General features: G+C 37.2%; 1 protein-coding gene across 1 annotated transcript in view; it reads right to left on the bottom strand.

Annotated features, from left to right (window-relative positions):
• Positions 1-17,588, bottom strand: part of LOC142652589 (collagen alpha-6(VI) chain-like) — a 101,525-nt gene that overhangs the window by 20,693 nt on the left and 63,244 nt on the right. The window contains exons 23-30 of the mRNA XM_075828244.1: positions 15,290-15,352; positions 15,123-15,185; positions 11,714-11,776; positions 11,329-11,379; positions 8,808-8,843; positions 7,420-7,482; positions 6,856-6,915; positions 6,064-6,099 (exon numbers count right to left, since the gene is read on the bottom strand). Of these exons, the coding sequence (XP_075684359.1) occupies positions 6,064-6,099; positions 6,856-6,915; positions 7,420-7,482; positions 8,808-8,843; positions 11,329-11,379; positions 11,714-11,776; positions 15,123-15,185; positions 15,290-15,352 (435 nt within the window). The remainder of the gene's footprint in view (positions 1-6,063; positions 6,100-6,855; positions 6,916-7,419; positions 7,483-8,807; positions 8,844-11,328; positions 11,380-11,713; positions 11,777-15,122; positions 15,186-15,289; positions 15,353-17,588) is intronic.

A 17,588-nucleotide genomic window follows, 5' to 3' on the forward strand; every position in this document is an offset into this window, starting at 1 on the left:
TGAAATTTGTGTGTGTGTATATATATATATATATATATATATATATATATATATATATATATATATATATATATATATATATATATATATATATATATATATATATATATATATGTCTGTGTGTCCAACCTTTCTTTCTCTCTAAATTCAACACAACCTGAGATGTATGGAGCAAGATGTTAAATAACCTTATAAAAATAAACATATACAGATCGAGTAATTCTTATCTTGACTAATAACTTGAGCCATTGAAAACCATTGAAAAAGTCAAATAAGTTAAACGAATAAATTTTTTTGTAAATGGGAGTCTATAGAACACAAATGTCATCCATCAGAGCCATCTGCCAGTCATCCAATGTCCAATGTCCATAGACCCTATAATTCCTATTCCATATGATAACGTCCTTCTGAAGGTCTGATTTAGTATTGAAGTGTGCCACCAGCTATGGACATTATTATATTTTCAGAACTGCTGAATTATTTTATAATATATGTTTCTAGGGGTTAGAGCTCCATTTTTCTATTACAGAGTTCCAAATATATAAATGGACAATTTTCCATTGAGCAAGACTTTGCTTTGTTCCAAAATCACACTATTAGAAAGCCCTATACCACAGTTTAGTTTCTCTTTTTTCTGGACATTGGCATAGCACATACCACCCCCCCCCCCAAATATAGAATAAAAAGTGACCAAAAAGTTGCATGCACCCCAAAATAGTACCAATAAAAACGACAACACGTCCCGCAAAAAACAAGCCCTTACACCGCTGTTTTGACTAAAAAATAAAAAGTTATGGCTCTCAGAATATGGTGACACAAAAAAATAATTATTTTAATAAAAAAGTGGTGCAAACGCTGCAAAACATCAAAAAAGCTATATACATCTGGCATCGCCGTAATCGTATCGACCCGCAGAATAAAGTAAAATTGTCATTTATAGCCCAGGGTGAACAACGTAAAAAAAAAAGAATAAAAATCATTGTCAGAAATTATGGTTTTTGGTCACCTTGCTTGCCAAAAAATGGAACAAAAATTGATAAAAAAATCAAATTTACCCCAAAATGGTATCAATAATGAACTACAGATTTTCCCGCAACAAATAAGCCCTAACACAGCTACGTTGGAGAAAAAATAGAAAACAGAACTATTACCAAGCAAAATCTACGCTCCAAAAGCAAAATGACACTCCCTTTCTTCTGAGCCCTGCAGGGTGCCCAAACAGCAGTTTACGTCCACATATATGGCACAACATATTGTGCACTAAAATGACATATCAGTGGAAAATTGTAATTTTTACTCTGCACCATCTTCTGCGCATTAACCCCTTCGTGCACTACTACTTAACAGCATGTCGTGGTGCGTGGGTGATGTATGGAGCAGGCTCACGCGCTGAGCCCGCGCCATATTCAGCGGGTGTCAGCTGTGTATTACAGCTGACACAGACAGGAACAGCGATCGCGCTGTTACAGGATCCTATAAAAATGAAAATATATATATATATAATGATCGCTGGTTCAAGTCCCATAGGGGGACTAATAAAATGTGTAGAAAAAAAAAGAGAAAATAAAGCTAATATTAGTGAAAAAAAATTAATAAATATTTAAAGTCCAAAAAAACACCTTTCCCCATTTTTTTCTCTAAAGTAATTTAAAAAATAAAAAAAATACACAAAATTGTTATTGCTGCGTCCGTAAAAGTCTGAACTAGAACAATATACTATTATTTAACATGAACGCCGTAAAAAATAATGAATTTAAAATGCTAAAAATTGCTGTTTTTCGGTCACCTTAGCTCATGACATTTTTTTTACAAAAACTGCTCAAAAAGTAGTGTGTACCAAACAATGGTACCAATAAAAACTACAGCTCATCCTGCAAAAAATAAGCCCTCACACCTCTCAATCGACCAAAAAATAAAAAAGTTATGCCTCTCGGAGGCATGGTCAAACAAAATATTTTTTTTAACTGCTATTTTTCACTTTGTAAAAGTAGTCAAATATAAAGAAAAACTATATCAATTTGGTATCACCGTAATCATATTGAGTTGCAGAAAAAATTTAAGTTACTGCATGGTGAAAGCCGTAAAAACGAAATCCAAAAAACAATGGAGGAATTGCAGTTTTTTCCAATTTCAGCCTGCAAAGAATTTTATTTTCAGTATATTAAATGGTACTTTAAATGATGTCAATAGAAACTACAACTCCTCCCGCAAGAAATAAGCCCCCACACCACTCTACTAACGGAAAAATAAAAAAGTTATGGCTCTTGGAAAGTGGGGAAGGAAAAACGAAAAAAAAATAAAAAAAAATGGATCAGTCCGGAAAGGGTTAATTAATTTCTAATAAAAAACATTTATGGGGGGTACTGCCGTACTCGGGAGAAATTGCTTTACAAACGTTGGGGTGCTTTTTATCCTTTGTGAAAATGAAAAAATGCAACATTTTAGAGGAAATAATGTTGATATTCATTTTTGCGGCCTAATTCTAATAAATTCTGCCAAAGACCTGTGGGGTCTAAATGCTCACTATACCCCTAGATAGATTACATAAGTGGTGTAGTTTCCCAAATGGGGTCATTTTTGGGGTGTTTCCACTGTTTTGGTCTCAGGGACTTTGCAAATGCGACATGACACGCAAAAACCATTCCAGCTAAATTTGAGCTCCAAAAACCAAATAGCGCTCCGTCCCTTCTGAGTCCTACTGTGGGTCCAAACAGAAGTTTATTACCACATATGGCATATTGCCGTAATTGGGAGAAATTGCTTTACAAATGTTGGGGTATTTTTCTCCTTTATTTCTTGTAAAAATGAAAAATGTCTACGTTTTTTTCAGAAAAAAAGTAGATTTTCAACTTCACAAAGTAATTCCAATTGGTTTCCACGGTTTTGGTCCCTCCAGTACATTGCAAATGCAACATGGCACTGAAAACTATTCCAGCAAAATAAACGCACCAAAATCCAAATAGTGCTACTTCCCTTCTGAGCCCTGTAGTTCATTACCACATATGGGGTATTTCCGTAATCGGGAGAAATTGTTTTACAAAGGTTGCATTGTTTTTTATCATTTATTCCTAGTAAAAATGTAAAATGTCTTTGTTTTTTCCCCCCCAAAAAAGTAGATTTTCATCTTCACAGACTAATTCCAATGAATCAAATCAAAATGCTAACTATACCCCTAGATAAACTCCTTGAGGGGTGAAGTTTCCAAAATGGGCTCACTTTTGGGGGGTTTCCACTGTTTTGGCCCCACAAGTCATGGTGCCTAAAATATATTCTAATAAAAAGGAGGCCCCAAAATCCACAAGGTGCTCCTTTGATTCTGAGGCCTGTGCTTCAGTCTATTAGCACACTAGGGCCAGATGTGGGATATTTCTAAAAACTGTAGAGTCTGGACAATAAAAATTGAGTTGCATTTCTCAGGTAAAACCTTTCGTGTTACAGAAAAAAAAATGTATTACAAATTAATTTTGGCAAAAATAAATAAAACAAAAAATTAAATTTGTACATTTTACCACTACTTTGTTTTAATTCCTGTGAAACGCATAAAGGGTTACAACACTTTCTGAATGCTGTTTTAAATACTTTGAGCAGTGCAGTTTTCAAAATTTGGTGATTTATGGGGACTTTCTAATGTATAAGGCCCTCAAAGCCACTTCAGAACTGAACTGGTCCCTGAAAAAATAGCCTTTGGAAATTCTCTTGAAAATGTGAGAAATTGCTGCTAAAGTTTTAAGCCTTGTAAAGTCCTAGAAAAATAAAAGGACGTTGAAAAAAACAAGCAGATACATTTAAATTTCGAAAAATGCTAGTTTTTGCAAATTTTCTCTAAATTTTTGTCTTTCACAAATAAATATTGAATTTATCCACCAAATTTTTTCTCTAACATAAAGTACAATATGTCATGAGAAAACAATGTCAGAATCACTTGGATAGGTAAAAGCATTCCAAAGTTATTACCACATAAAGTGACACGTCAGATTTGAAAAAATCAGCTTCGTCCTCCAGGCCAGAACAGTCTCAGTCCTGAAGTGGTTAAACCAGCACATAGTAAAGAGTACTTTATTTTACTTCGTCATTTAACCCCTTAGTGACCACTAATACGCCTTTTCACGTGAGTCACTAATGGGCTTTAGGCTAGGCTGACGCCTTTTCACGTCAGCCTAGTCTAAGTCCTGCACGGGTCTCCCGTGCAGGCAGGAGCCGGGCCTCTGCTGTCTAATGACAGCTGAGCTCCTGCTCCAACGCCCGCGATCGAAGTTTACTTCGATCGCGGCCGTTTAACCCGTTAAATGCCGCCGTCAATAGTGACCGCGGAATTTAACTTTGTTTACAAAGGGAGTGAGCTCCCTCTGTCACCCATCGGCGGCCCGCGAATGCAATCGCGGGTCTCCGATGGGGTGTCATGGCAGCCGGGGGCCTGATAAAAGCCCCCAGGTCTGCCCTTGACATATGCCTGTTAGGACGCGCCGGAGGCACGTCCTAACAGATTGCCTGTCAGATTTACACTGACAGGCAATAATGCTCTGGTATACGAAGTATACCAAAGCATTATAGCAGCGATCGGAATATCGCACAGTAAAGTCCCCTAGTGGGACTAATAAAATAAGTCATCAAAGTGAAATAAAGATTATTAATAAAAAGTACAGTAAAAAAATAAATAAAACCATTTTTTTCCATAAAAAGTGGTTTTATTTAGTAAAAGTGTAAAAAAAAAAAAAAAAGTACACATATGTGGTATCGCCGCGACCGTAATGACTCGATTAATAAAGTTAATATGTAATTTAAACCGCAAAGTGAACACCGTAAAAAAAAAACGCAAAAAACCATGGCGAAATTGCAATTTTTTTCCATTGCCCCCCAAAAAAGTCATAATAAAAATGAATCAATAAGTCCCATGCACCCCAAAACAGTACCATTCAAAACTACGCCTTGTCTCACAGAAAACAAGCCCAAAAAATCACTACATTGATGGAAAAATAAAAAAATTACAGCTCTTGGAAAGCGACGATGCAAAAGCAAATAATTTTAGATCAAAAGTGTTTTTATTGTGCAAAAGTCGTAAAACATAAAAAAACCTCTACATATGTGGTATCGCCGTAATCGTACCGACCCATAGAATAAAGGTAACATGTTATTTACGTCGTACAGTGAACGGCGTCAATTTAAAAACGCATAGAACAATGGCGGAATTTCAGTTTTTTTAATAATCCCCCCCAAAAAGGTTAATAAAAGTTAATATAAAAATTATATGTACCCAAAAATGGTGCTATTAAAAAGCACAACTAATCCCGCAAAAAACAAGTCCTCATACAGCTATGTAGACGAAAAAATAAAAAGGTTATAGCTCTTTGAATGCGACTATAGAAAAACGAATAAAATAGCTTGGTCATTAGGGCCTAAAATGGGCTGGTCACTAAGGGGTTAAAGGAGTTGTGCAGGATTAAATAACAAAAATACTGCATTCTTCCAAAAACAGTACCACACCTGTCAACAGGTTGTGTGTGGTATTGCAGCACAGCTCTACTTATGTCAATGGAGCTGAGCTGCAATACCAAATGCAACCCATGGACAGATGTTGTACTGTATTTGAAAGAAAGCAGCCATATTTTTTCTAGACCTGTAAAATTCCTTTTAGTTTAAAATACCATTTCTTAATAGGGGTTTCCACAGAATATGGTATACATTTTTGATGGGTGGTGGCCCCACCAATGACCCCTATTCTGCAAGCCAAGGTGACCAGTGGCGTTCGCATCCAGGTGAAGGCTGAATTAAGAGGTTGCCACACATACGTGCATCTCTCCATTGAAGTCTATGGGATTTGTGAAACTGGCACTGGTGCTTAACTACAGTACAATAGCAGTACACTTGTTTTTGCTCCACTGTTCATCAATTAAGTACAGAAGATCCTCTGTTCTTGGCTGCATCCTCAAACACATCTAGAATAATCTGCACATTCTTATTTTATATATATATATATATATATATATATATATATATATATATATATATATATATATATATATATATCTTTATATAAAAAACATGATTAAATTAAATAGTACATACAGACTGATCACTTTGGCCTTTAATTCCTTTTCGTCCCTGGAAGTGAAAGAAAAAACTTTGAGGTATATGATTAGCTGAAGGTTATACAAAGTACAAAAAACTATTCAGTGTTCCTTCCTCATTCTGGACCTTGTTAAAAATGTATGATATAGTCAGATTCAGTTGACTTGTCCTTATCTTAAAGGGTAACTAAACTTTCAAAAAACTGATATGTCTTAGTGACATGTTGGAAGTTTTGATTGGTGGAGGTCTGAGCACTGAGACCCCCACCGATCGTTAATATGAAGCAGCAGAAGCGCTCGGGTAAGCACTGAGCCGCTTCATTTCTGATCGTTTTTTCTCGGAAAGCCGATCAGTTGGTGTACGGGCCCATAGTCTTTCTATTGAGACTGCACACCAATTACTCTGCTTTCCTAGAAAAGCTGATCAGAAACAATGAAGCTCAGTGCTCACCCGAGTGCTTCGGTCGATTTGTTTTAGCGATCGGTGGAGGTCTCATTGCTCAGACCCCCACCGATCAAAACATCTGACATGTCACTAATGCATGTCAGAAATTTTTTAAAAGTTGACTTACCCTGTAATAGGCGGCTACCGTAGATATGGGACCTGTACACATTAACGTATGGTTTTGGTGGTACTCCACTCTATACAGTAATGTACCAATCATTTATACAGCTTTGCACTGTGTTAGATAATAATATATAGTCGAGGTAATGTCTGTCTGCCCCATTGAAACATGTTTGATAATGGTTGCCACAAAGACAGACATACGTAATATAATGTTAGTCTCACCCTCCTGCCGGGACCCCCTGGTGAACCTGGATCTCCTGCATCACCTGGTTCAGCAAACATCTATAGCAAAAATATGTTACAAAATGTTTACATTTTGATCATTGGAAACCGTTTATAGACAAGCTTTAAATTGTAACATTTTTATGGATAGATAGAAACCACACCACTGTTGTCCATGGGATATGATTGGAAATGTGACTCTGCCTCATTCATTTGAATGTAATTAAGCTGCAATACCATATACAGCCCAAAAAAAAAAAGTGCCACCATTTCTGGAAAAAAGCAGACCCTAATCTCAGTCAACCCCCTAAATTTAACAAGCATGGTAATTGGCATCATTTACAAAATGACATCACTTGCAACAACATTCTAGTCAATTCCAATGTAAACCTGAATACATGATAGCAAATATACTGTACGATATTCAAACAGCTATTACTTACAAGAAGAACAAAAGGGATTTATTACATACACATGCCGAGAATAATTTTTTGCAATATATTATTTTATTGCCACATTTATTCCAGTCATCTATAAATGGAGCAATAAATTCTTGATACTTACGGTTTTTCCTGATACTCCTTTTTGTCCATGTCCTCCTTCTACACCGAAGTCTCCTTGCTCTCCCTGGAAAGATGATCCAAAAATAAAATATACTTCCTTTTCGTTTCATTTCAAGGTAAATATGTAAATGAAAGGAAACTCCGCTTTTTACTCAATATATTTACAATATTCCACAGTTTAACGTGCCACTGTCATGGCACAGCCTCTCTAATATGACTATAATGAGTTTACCAAACCTGGGTACGAGGTGCAGTGCTAGTGAAAAATAAGATCTGCGGATGGACCTTGAGAATAACAGCCCTGTCAGTCATTGGCTCTCCAGTCAGTGGTGAACAACGTTCTGGTGGCACTGATTGGAGGAGAGCTGCTGACTGACAAGGCTCTCCTCTTCTTCAAGGCTACCTGCAGGTCCTCCTAAAAAGGACTGGTGGATGAGCAAGCCGTAACACTTAATACCCCTGAAAAACGAATTTTTAAAAAAAGCCAGCCTGTCTTTTTGAGCATTTCTCCGCTCTGGATTATGGAGAAAGGTAACCAAGCCCCCTCTATTATGAACATATGGCCTAAGAGGGCATTTGAAAAAGGGTTGTCTTCATGGGATAACCCCTTTTAAGCACCACTGTCTTTAAATCTACAAAAAATGATTAATATTGTACTGTTAAGCCACATGCACATGACCGTAAAAATCGTCCGTAATTGCGGATCGTAATTACGGTCCACAATTACGGACCTATTCACTTCTATTGACCACGGACACCTTCCCGTTTATAGAAGTGTACCGCAAAAGATAGGACATGTCCGTTCATTTGCTTTTTACAGGCCGTGCTGCCATACTTTGTATGGGAGTACGACCCACAAATGTGGGTGGCCGTCCGCGGCCATCAGTGGCCGGCCGTGCCCACAATCGCGGGCCGTGATTACGGGCATGGCCTTATGCATGAGGCCTTATATTGTAATATTGTATTGTACTACACAAAAAGGTTTAATATGTTGTAATGCTTATTAATCATAATTATTATATATTAAATATGCAAATAAATCTTATAGTCTGGAACCTAGTGTGACCTGAGTTTGAATTTGAGCGACCCCCATATTGCTAAACACCATCTGTATAAAGAATATTTATGGAGATGACTAAGCTTCAAATAAAACACTGCTTATATGTTTAAGGCTTCGTTCACATCTGGGGAGATCTCAGACGGAGCGCCAGAACGGAGCCCTGACGCAGATGTGAACGAAGCCTAATATAGGCAAATTAATTATGTCAAATTTCTACACCATATATTAAACTATGTATTTAATCTCTAGAATATTATTTGGCTGAAAGACTGTGTATGATATGAAATTATCTAGTGTCATTAGAAAGACAATAAACGTGTATCAAGTACCTTTATACCAATGTGTCCATGACATCCTTGCTGCCCCTATGGATAAAGCATAACAGTTTTATATAGTAACATTTACCTGTTAGGGCATGACCACACGTGGCGGATTTCCTCCGCAACTGTCCGCATCAATGCCGCACAGAATCTGCGTTGCAGATTCTGCTGCGGATCTGCACAAAATGTGCAGTAAATTGATGCGGACTAGCTGCTGCGGACTGCGGTAAAAGTACTTCCCTTCTCCCTATCAGTGCAGGATAGAGAGAAGGGACAGAACTTTCCCTTGTGAAAGTCAAAGAAATTCATACTTACCGCCCGTTGTCTTGGTGACGCGTCCCTCCTTCGGCATCCAGCCCGACCTCCCTGGATGACGCGGCAGTCCATGTGACCGCTGCAGCCTGTTATTAGCCTGTGATTGGCTGCAGCCGTCACTTAGACTGAAACGTCATCCTGGGAGGCCGGACTGGAGACAGAAGCAGGGAGTTCTCGGTAAGTATGAACTTCATTTTTTTTTACAGATAGATGTATATTGGGATCGGTAGTCACTGTCCCGGGTGCAGAAACAGTTACTGCCGATCGCTTAACTCTTTCAGCACCCTGGACAGTGACTATTTACTGACGTCTCCTAGCAACGCTCCCGTCATTACGGGAGCCCCATTGACTTCCTCAGTCTGGCTGTAGACCTAGAAATACATAGGTCCAGCCAGAATGAAGAAATGTCAAGTTAAAAAAGCAAGACGGATCCGCAGCACACATAACATGTGCATGACAGCTGCGGACTTCATTGCGGAAATTAGAATCTCCATTGAAGTCAATGGAGAAATTCCGCCATGAGTCCGCCACTGCTCCGCAACAGACAGAGCATGCTGCGGACACCAAATTCCGCTCCGCAGCCTATGCTCCGCAGTGGAATTTTACGCCTCGTCTAAACGAACACTGCTAAATTAAAGTGTAAGTCAATGGACAAACGGCTCTGCTGCGGATTAACGCTGCGGAGTGTCCGCAGCGGAATTTAAGTGAAATTCCGCCACGTGTGAACCCAGCCTTACACTTTACAAGTCATTTTTATTACAGTTTTGAGTGCACGTTTGGCAAAACCGTGGTGGTTTTTACAAAAATGGCACAGTTTTAGGACGATTATTAAAAACACTGCAAAAACAATGACTAAAATAACTCATGTTTTATTTGTTTTTAAAATCAGAATACAGGATAAAGATCATAAACAGATTCAGTGCATAATAACTGATTAGAATGGATGAAAACTTATGACAATTGATATAAACAAATGCAAATTCATCATGTTATCATTCACTTCAATCAGTTTATTTTAGTGTTATTAAATTTAGGTATGTAGAAGAAAAATAAAGTTTACATTTTTAAATGTTGAAGTTATATAATTTTTTTAAATATACATTTTTAAAAGTGTCCCTGGAGGCTTCCATATTAAAGTCATACACATCCCTTCGGTATTGTTTGCATAGACCATGCAGCAAGGTGTGTATGCTTTATGGCAACGGTAATGAATGGAAGTTAATTGTTAAAAAGTATCAAAAGATTATTACAGTCTCCAGAAAGTGATAAAGTACAGCCCTTCCAGTCTTATTTGTGTGTATGTGGTGCTGTTATCCTGCATTATCTAGGCTTCCAGTACAATAGGGCTGTTAACTGTCATAAAATCTTCTACGCTCTAATGATAAGGAAATGACTCACGGACTCTATCCCAGCCTACACAGCAAAGCTGTAAAGTAAGCTGCAGAAAACAGGAACAATAGCAAGTTTTTTGGGATAGATCAATTAAAGGTTGCTGGAATCAAAGTGTAGCTGCAAAGCCACTAAGCAGTTTAAACATTTGCAGGAAAACCAACACCCTCCACTGACAAGAACTGATGTTGGTTTTAGCATTAACTACACATTCTATACAAAATGCACAAGTCACAAATGCAATATAATAAATGTAAACATTAAAAAAATACTAAAAACGTTTAAAATAGAGTCCCAGATAAAAATCGTGCTCCAAATACTGTTTTTACACAGGCTTTAGATAGACTCATAGTCAAACACATCAGTTATTGGAACTTCTAAGCAACCGTTAACCTCCTCTTAGAGTTCAGCTACCCCAGAGTACTATCCATGACTCTTTGTTGGATCCATCACCTATTGGTTCCAAACAGTCACCCACCCCATTGACTTTAATTGCGAACATCACGGTTTTGTCAATTTTGACGGCAAGAATAGAACTGTATGCTAATCAGTTTTTAACAAAAAATAAACAGCAAAAATGCTCTCTGTAATAAATATATATGCTGTCAAGATATATGACAAGTCTTCTATGTATTAAATTCTGTTGTACTGTAAGGTAGGTTAAAAAACAATAAACAATTGTGCCTAAGCATGGCTACAGATCACACAACCATGGCAGAAACTAACCCAATTAATCTAGGAAAAGTTGCTGGAAGACAAATCCCTTGGGTTAAATCTCATATATTACAGGTATAGGTATATTTTTTTGTATTTCATATAAACTTACCTTCTTTCCTTCTATGCCTGGTGCTCCATAGTCATCCAGACCTTTTTCACCCTAATGAAATATAGTTAAATAAATTAAGAATAAAGTAGTAGTCCACTGTCAGAAATCCATAAAAATAGTCCCTCTTCCACGGAGATAATTATGATTGCTTGTCTGGGGGTGGTCGTCCAAATGAATGCATTTCTTTATAAAAGTTTATTATATATTTGAAACTGAAAATGTAGACAGCATAACAAACAGGAAAGTACTCATGTTAGAACTAATATATATATATATATATATATATATATATATATATATATATATATACATATATATATATATATATATATATATATATATATATATATATTTTAATAGTTGTATTCTATATCAACTGTTTTACCTCGAGCCCTCTCAGTCCTTCTTCCCCAATGTCTCCTTTTTCTCCAGTATCTCCAGGCTCCCCCTGCCAAAGAACAGTACAAAATGTTTCCTTATTTACAGGTTACGCACATTGCGATCATTCACGTGGCAATATTAGTTGTTGATGAGGCTTACAATGTGACACAACATACAAGACTAATAACATTTCTATAAAAATAAGAAAATCGGGGTATATAATGATTTTGGATATTAATATGTAATATAAAAGACACTAGCTTTTTTACCAAAAATTTCCTTTTAACCTTTAGTTTAAATGTTTTTTGTGGTACCTCTTCTAATTTAACTTTTTTTATTCTATTTTTTTTTGCTGAAAGGGAGGAGCATTTGTCTGCATGTTTGTGTTTTACATATCTTTTGTTAAAAAAAATATTTTCTTGGGATGCAAACTGATCCAAAACTAGGAAACAGGGAAAAAAGAGACAGGATCCAGCGCTGAGATGCGTTTAAAATGGAACTCGAGGTTTCCAAGTTTAATGTCTTTGTTTAAAAGGAAGTCCAGTGGTTGGGTCCAGGGTATGCATGAAGTGGGAAGAGGGTATCCTCTGTGGCCTACGCGTTTCGGACGTCGCTGCGTCCTTAGACTTGGCTGTTCAATTACAGCCAAGTCTAAGGACGCAGCGACGTCCGAAACGCGTAGGCCACAGAGGATACCCTCTTCCCACTTCATGCATACCCTGGACCCAACCACTGGACTTCCTTTTAAACAAAGACATTAAACTTGGAAACCTCGAGTTCCATTTTAAACGCATCTCAGCGCTGGATCCTGTCTCTTTTTTCCCTGTTTCCTATTTGCAACCCGTGTGCCGACACGAGGAACCGGGCGCTTTCAACGACACACAGGAGTGTGTCAGGTGAGCTGGAGGATTCCTCCACATCCTTTTCTTTGAATATGATCCAAAACTACTTATCATTGACCCCTTAACCACCCTAGACAACAAGGATTGTTAGCATTAACCCTAGACCAAACTGGTTGATGGCAGTAACTCCCTCACTATCCTAAAACACTTGCGATATTATCATTAAAGGGGCTTTCCCCTCTTGGACATTTATGGTATATCCACTGGATATGCCATAAATGTCAGATAGATGCGGGACCTATGCTGTTTTCGAAACTTGGGAACTACGGAAATAGTGTAGGTCGCCGTGCTGAATTGTATCCATAACTCCACTTCTATGGGTGTTGTTTCCATAACTCCCGAGCACCTCATCAAGAAATGGACGGGAAGCAACAGGAGTCGAGCAGGGTAGAATGGGGTTGAGAGGACCTAGTTCTAAAGATAGGTATGGGGCCCAGAGGTGGGACCCGCATCTATCAGACATTTATGGCATATCCTATGGATATGCCATAAATGTCCAAGATGGGAATACCCTTTAACCTCTTGACTATCTTAGCCCTCCAAAGATGTTACCATTAACCCATTTCCTACTCTATTTCACCAGAGTTGTAACCATTAATCACTTCAGCATCGTAGACCACCAGACTTGTTTGGCTACTCTAGACCACATTGAATATTTCCGATAACCACTTGACCAGCCTAGACAACCGGGAATTTTAGATATTAACCCTTAATCAATCCTAGACCATCGGGATATTACAAACTAACCATTACACAACCCTTCACCAGAGACATATTTGGGATTAAACCCTAATAAACACCAGGCCACCACAGAAAATATTATTAATCTCTAAATCACAATAGATCATCACGGATATTAGACACCCACCTCTTTTACCCAGAGCAGAAAACCACTGCAAATAGTGGATCTTCCTCTGATAGGACCAGTTTGTCTGTGCATTATTTAGGACACTTATTGATTTCAATGGATTTGTGCATTGCTTGAGCAATCTATTGATTTCAGTACTTTATTTCTCCTGCAGTGTAGCTTCAGGGAAAATGAGGGCTCACCAGACACTTTCTCTGGCATACCAACAGCATTGAATATTATATTGAAGGTCCGGAAATGCAATGCTTGTCCTGCTGTATGATATTAGGACATTTCTTCTATTATTATTATTATTATTATTGTTATTATTAACCCCTTAATGACCGCCGATACGCCTTTTCATGGCGGTCATTAATGGGCTTTATTCTAGGTCACCGCTCTTTCACGGCGCCCTAATCAACATCCTGCACGTTTAACCCCTCAAACGCCACGGTCATTAGCGAACGCTGCATTTGAGCTGTTTACAGAGGGAGTGAGCTCCCTCTGTCACCCATCGGCGGCCCGCAAATGCAATTGCGAGCATCTGATGGGATGCCATGGCAGCCGGGGGCCTAACAAAGGCCCCAGGTCTGCCCTGGCTATATACCTATTAGGAACGTGCCAGAGGCATGTCCTAATAGATGCCTGTCCGTTCTATACTGACAGGCAATAATGCTCTGGTATACGAAGTATACCAAAGCATTATATCTGCGATGTAAAGATCGCATAGTGAAGTCTCCTAGTGAGACTGAAAAAATAATTTATGTGAAATAAAAATTTATAAGGTACACATTAAAAAAAATAAAACCATTCTTTTCCCATAAAAAAATGGTTTTATTTAGTAAAAGTGTAAAAAATAAAATAATAACTACACATATATGGTATCCCCACAATCGTAATGACCCAACAAATAAAGTTATTATATTATTTAAACTTCAAGATGAACCCCGTAAAAAAACGCAAAAAACCACGGCAAAATTGCTATTTTTTTCCCATTCCCCCCCAAAAAAATAATAATAAAAGGTTAATCAATAAGTCCCATGTACCTCAAAATGGTAGCAATGAAGTTCCGCCAAAAACAAGCCCTCATATGGCGACATTGATGGAAAAATAAAAAAGTTATGGCTCTTGGAAAGCGGTGATGCAAATTAAAATTATTTTAGTTCGAAAGTGCTTTTATTCTGCAAAAGTAGTAAAACATAAAAAAAACTATGCATATTTGGTATCGTCGTAATGGTACCAACACATAGAATAAAGGCAACATGTTATTTACGCTGCACAGTAATCGGCGTAAATGTAAAACACATAGAACAATGGCTAAATTGCTGGGGGGGGGGGTTTTATATCCCCCCAAAAAATGTAATAAAAGTTAATAAAAAAAATTCTACATACCCCAAAATGGTGCCATTGAAAAATACAACTCATCCCGCAAAAAACAAATCCTTATACAGCTATGTCCACGTAAAAATTAAAAAGTTATAGCTCTTCGAATGTGATGATGGAAAAACTAAAAAAATTGCTTGGTCATTAGGGCTCAGAATGCAAGCAGGGGGAAGGGGTTAATATTATTATTATTATTATTATTATTATTATTATTATTATTGTGATACACTATTTGCCCATTAGTTATATTCAGTGTTTTCCTAAAATGATATTCAACAAACCTTTTTCCCTTTTTGTCCAGCATTGCCTGTGTCTCCTTCGCTGCCTGTAATACCAAAGGGACCCTGTGTGAAAGAGGATATATGCAAATTATTAAGTATATATATCTATGCACATTTTTTTCTGAAAGTAAAAGAAATTACTTAATGTGCATTATATCTGACTATACCGGAAAGCCATCTGGTCCATCTCTTCCTTTTTCTCCATTAATTCCTGGGATCCCTTTATCTCCCTGTAAGAACAGTGGACTAAGTTTACTAGAATACGTAAGTACATCAATCTATACACACACAGACGCACGCACGCACAGATCTTGTAAGTATCTTTTGAACTGGGAAATTTGCTGCATAATCAGGCAATGCGGATGTAAAAATATCATTAATTATATATATATATATATATATATATATATATATATATATATATATATAAAAGAATATATATATATATATATATATATATATATACTTTTTTCTTTTAATGCACAAATATTAAAATGCATATACAATATTAGAAAAAGCGCCACTCTTGTCCATAGGTTGTATGTGGTAATGCAGCTCAGCTACATTTGAATGGAGATAAACTTCAATACCAAACACACAACTAATAGACGTGGGGCTCTGTTTCTGGAGAAAAAAAAAAAAAACCAGCTATATTCCTCTAATACTGGACAACCCCTTTAAATGTCACATATTAGTTACGACTAAATATTTTGTGTAAATACATGGCAGAAATGGAAATGCATTGTGGCCAAAATGATCAAATTATTATATTTGGCAGACATAAAGCATTTTCTGAGCACTAATTAAAAATAAAGAATACGGGTCCTGGCTGGCCTTCACCAAGCTAGAATTTAGGCTAATTATAATTCTATAAATTTGATGAGCTAATTTACAAAGTTACAAGCTGGACAAAAAAAACTGTTACTGTATCAAGCTAAGGCTCGCTTATAAAGGTAATCTCATTATTCTATTTATTTTCATTATTTTCCTGTTGTCGAGATAACTACTCTTGAATATTTACCAAACTGTTAGGCTAAGTTCACACCTTGTACTTGTGCTATATATGGCGGGAATGCTTCTGCTGTATATGTTGAACGCATACAAAGTCTATAATAGCTCAAGAGTATCCCTTTGGCGATTGTTCAGACAGTAAACGTCAATATATACCTTTTTTTTCCTCAGGCCTTTCTTATAGCATTAAAATGGATCTACAGGGTGGGCCATTTATATGGATACACCTAAATAAAATGGGAATGGTTGGTGATATTAACTTCCTGTTTGTGGCACATTAGTATATGGGAGGGGGGAAACTTTTCAAGCTGGGTGTTGACCATGGCGGCCATTTTGAAGTCGGCCATTTTGTATCCAACTTTACTTTTTTCAATGGGAAGAGGGTCATGTGACACATCAAACTTATCGAGAATTTCACAAGAAAAACAATGGTGTGCTTGGTTTTAACGTTACTTTATTCTTTCATGAGTTATTTACAAGTTTCTGACCACTTATAAAATGTGTTCAAAGTGCTGCCCATTGTGTTGGATTGTCAATGCAACCCTCTTCTCCCACTCTTCACACACTGATAGCAACACCGCAGAAGAAATGCCTCCCGATCTGACCCCCTTAGACTTTTATCTTTGGGGTCATCTGAAGGCAATTGTCTATGCTGTGAAGATACGAGATGTGCAGCAACTGAAACTACGGATACTGGAAGCCTGTGCTAGCATTTCTTCTGCGGTGTTGATATCAGTGTGTGAAGAGTGGGAGAAGAGGGTTGCATTGACCAGCAGATGGTGAATAAAGATTATATATTATATCGGCACAGTAAGGCATGGAACCCTGGCATTCTATAAAGGGCATATATTTTATCCAGGATGCATGATGAAAGTGTGCCTGGACTGGATAGTGAAGAAGCTTTTGATATTTTATGATTTTTATAGGAAGTAGAAACATGTTTACTTTTACAGATTGTATACAAGTTATAGACTTAAAGGGGGTAAAAATATTAAAACTGTGGGAAAAATGGCAAAATACATTAATGAAAATGTAAAAAATTAAATTACCTCATGCTGTATGATTTTTTTTTTTACTTTTATTTGTGAAGTATATGATCCTAGTATGAATAATATTCAGATTAAATAAACCCCGTTTTTGTATTACAATAACGCCATTAGATGGTTGCCAACAATTTTGTTCTGTCATCAGACCTTTTCACAAACTTTACCCGGACACCACTTTTGCTAATGACCTAATGCTGTAGAGAGTGCAATTATGTTTGCAGTGGTGTGCTGCTACGGTAATATGAGGATTATGGATATTAAAAAGTTAAATAAGTTAATAAAGAAGGCAAGTAGCGTAATTGGACACAAACTGGATCCTGTAGATGTGGTGGCAGATAAACGGATTTTGAAAAAGTTTAAGTGTCCGAAACATCTTCTGTTTGACTACGTGAATGCTCAGCGGAGTACA

Source organism: Rhinoderma darwinii, chromosome 5, assembly GCF_050947455.1.
Source record: "Rhinoderma darwinii isolate aRhiDar2 chromosome 5, aRhiDar2.hap1, whole genome shotgun sequence".
NCBI classification, from domain to species: domain Eukaryota; kingdom Metazoa; phylum Chordata; class Amphibia; order Anura; family Rhinodermatidae; genus Rhinoderma; species Rhinoderma darwinii.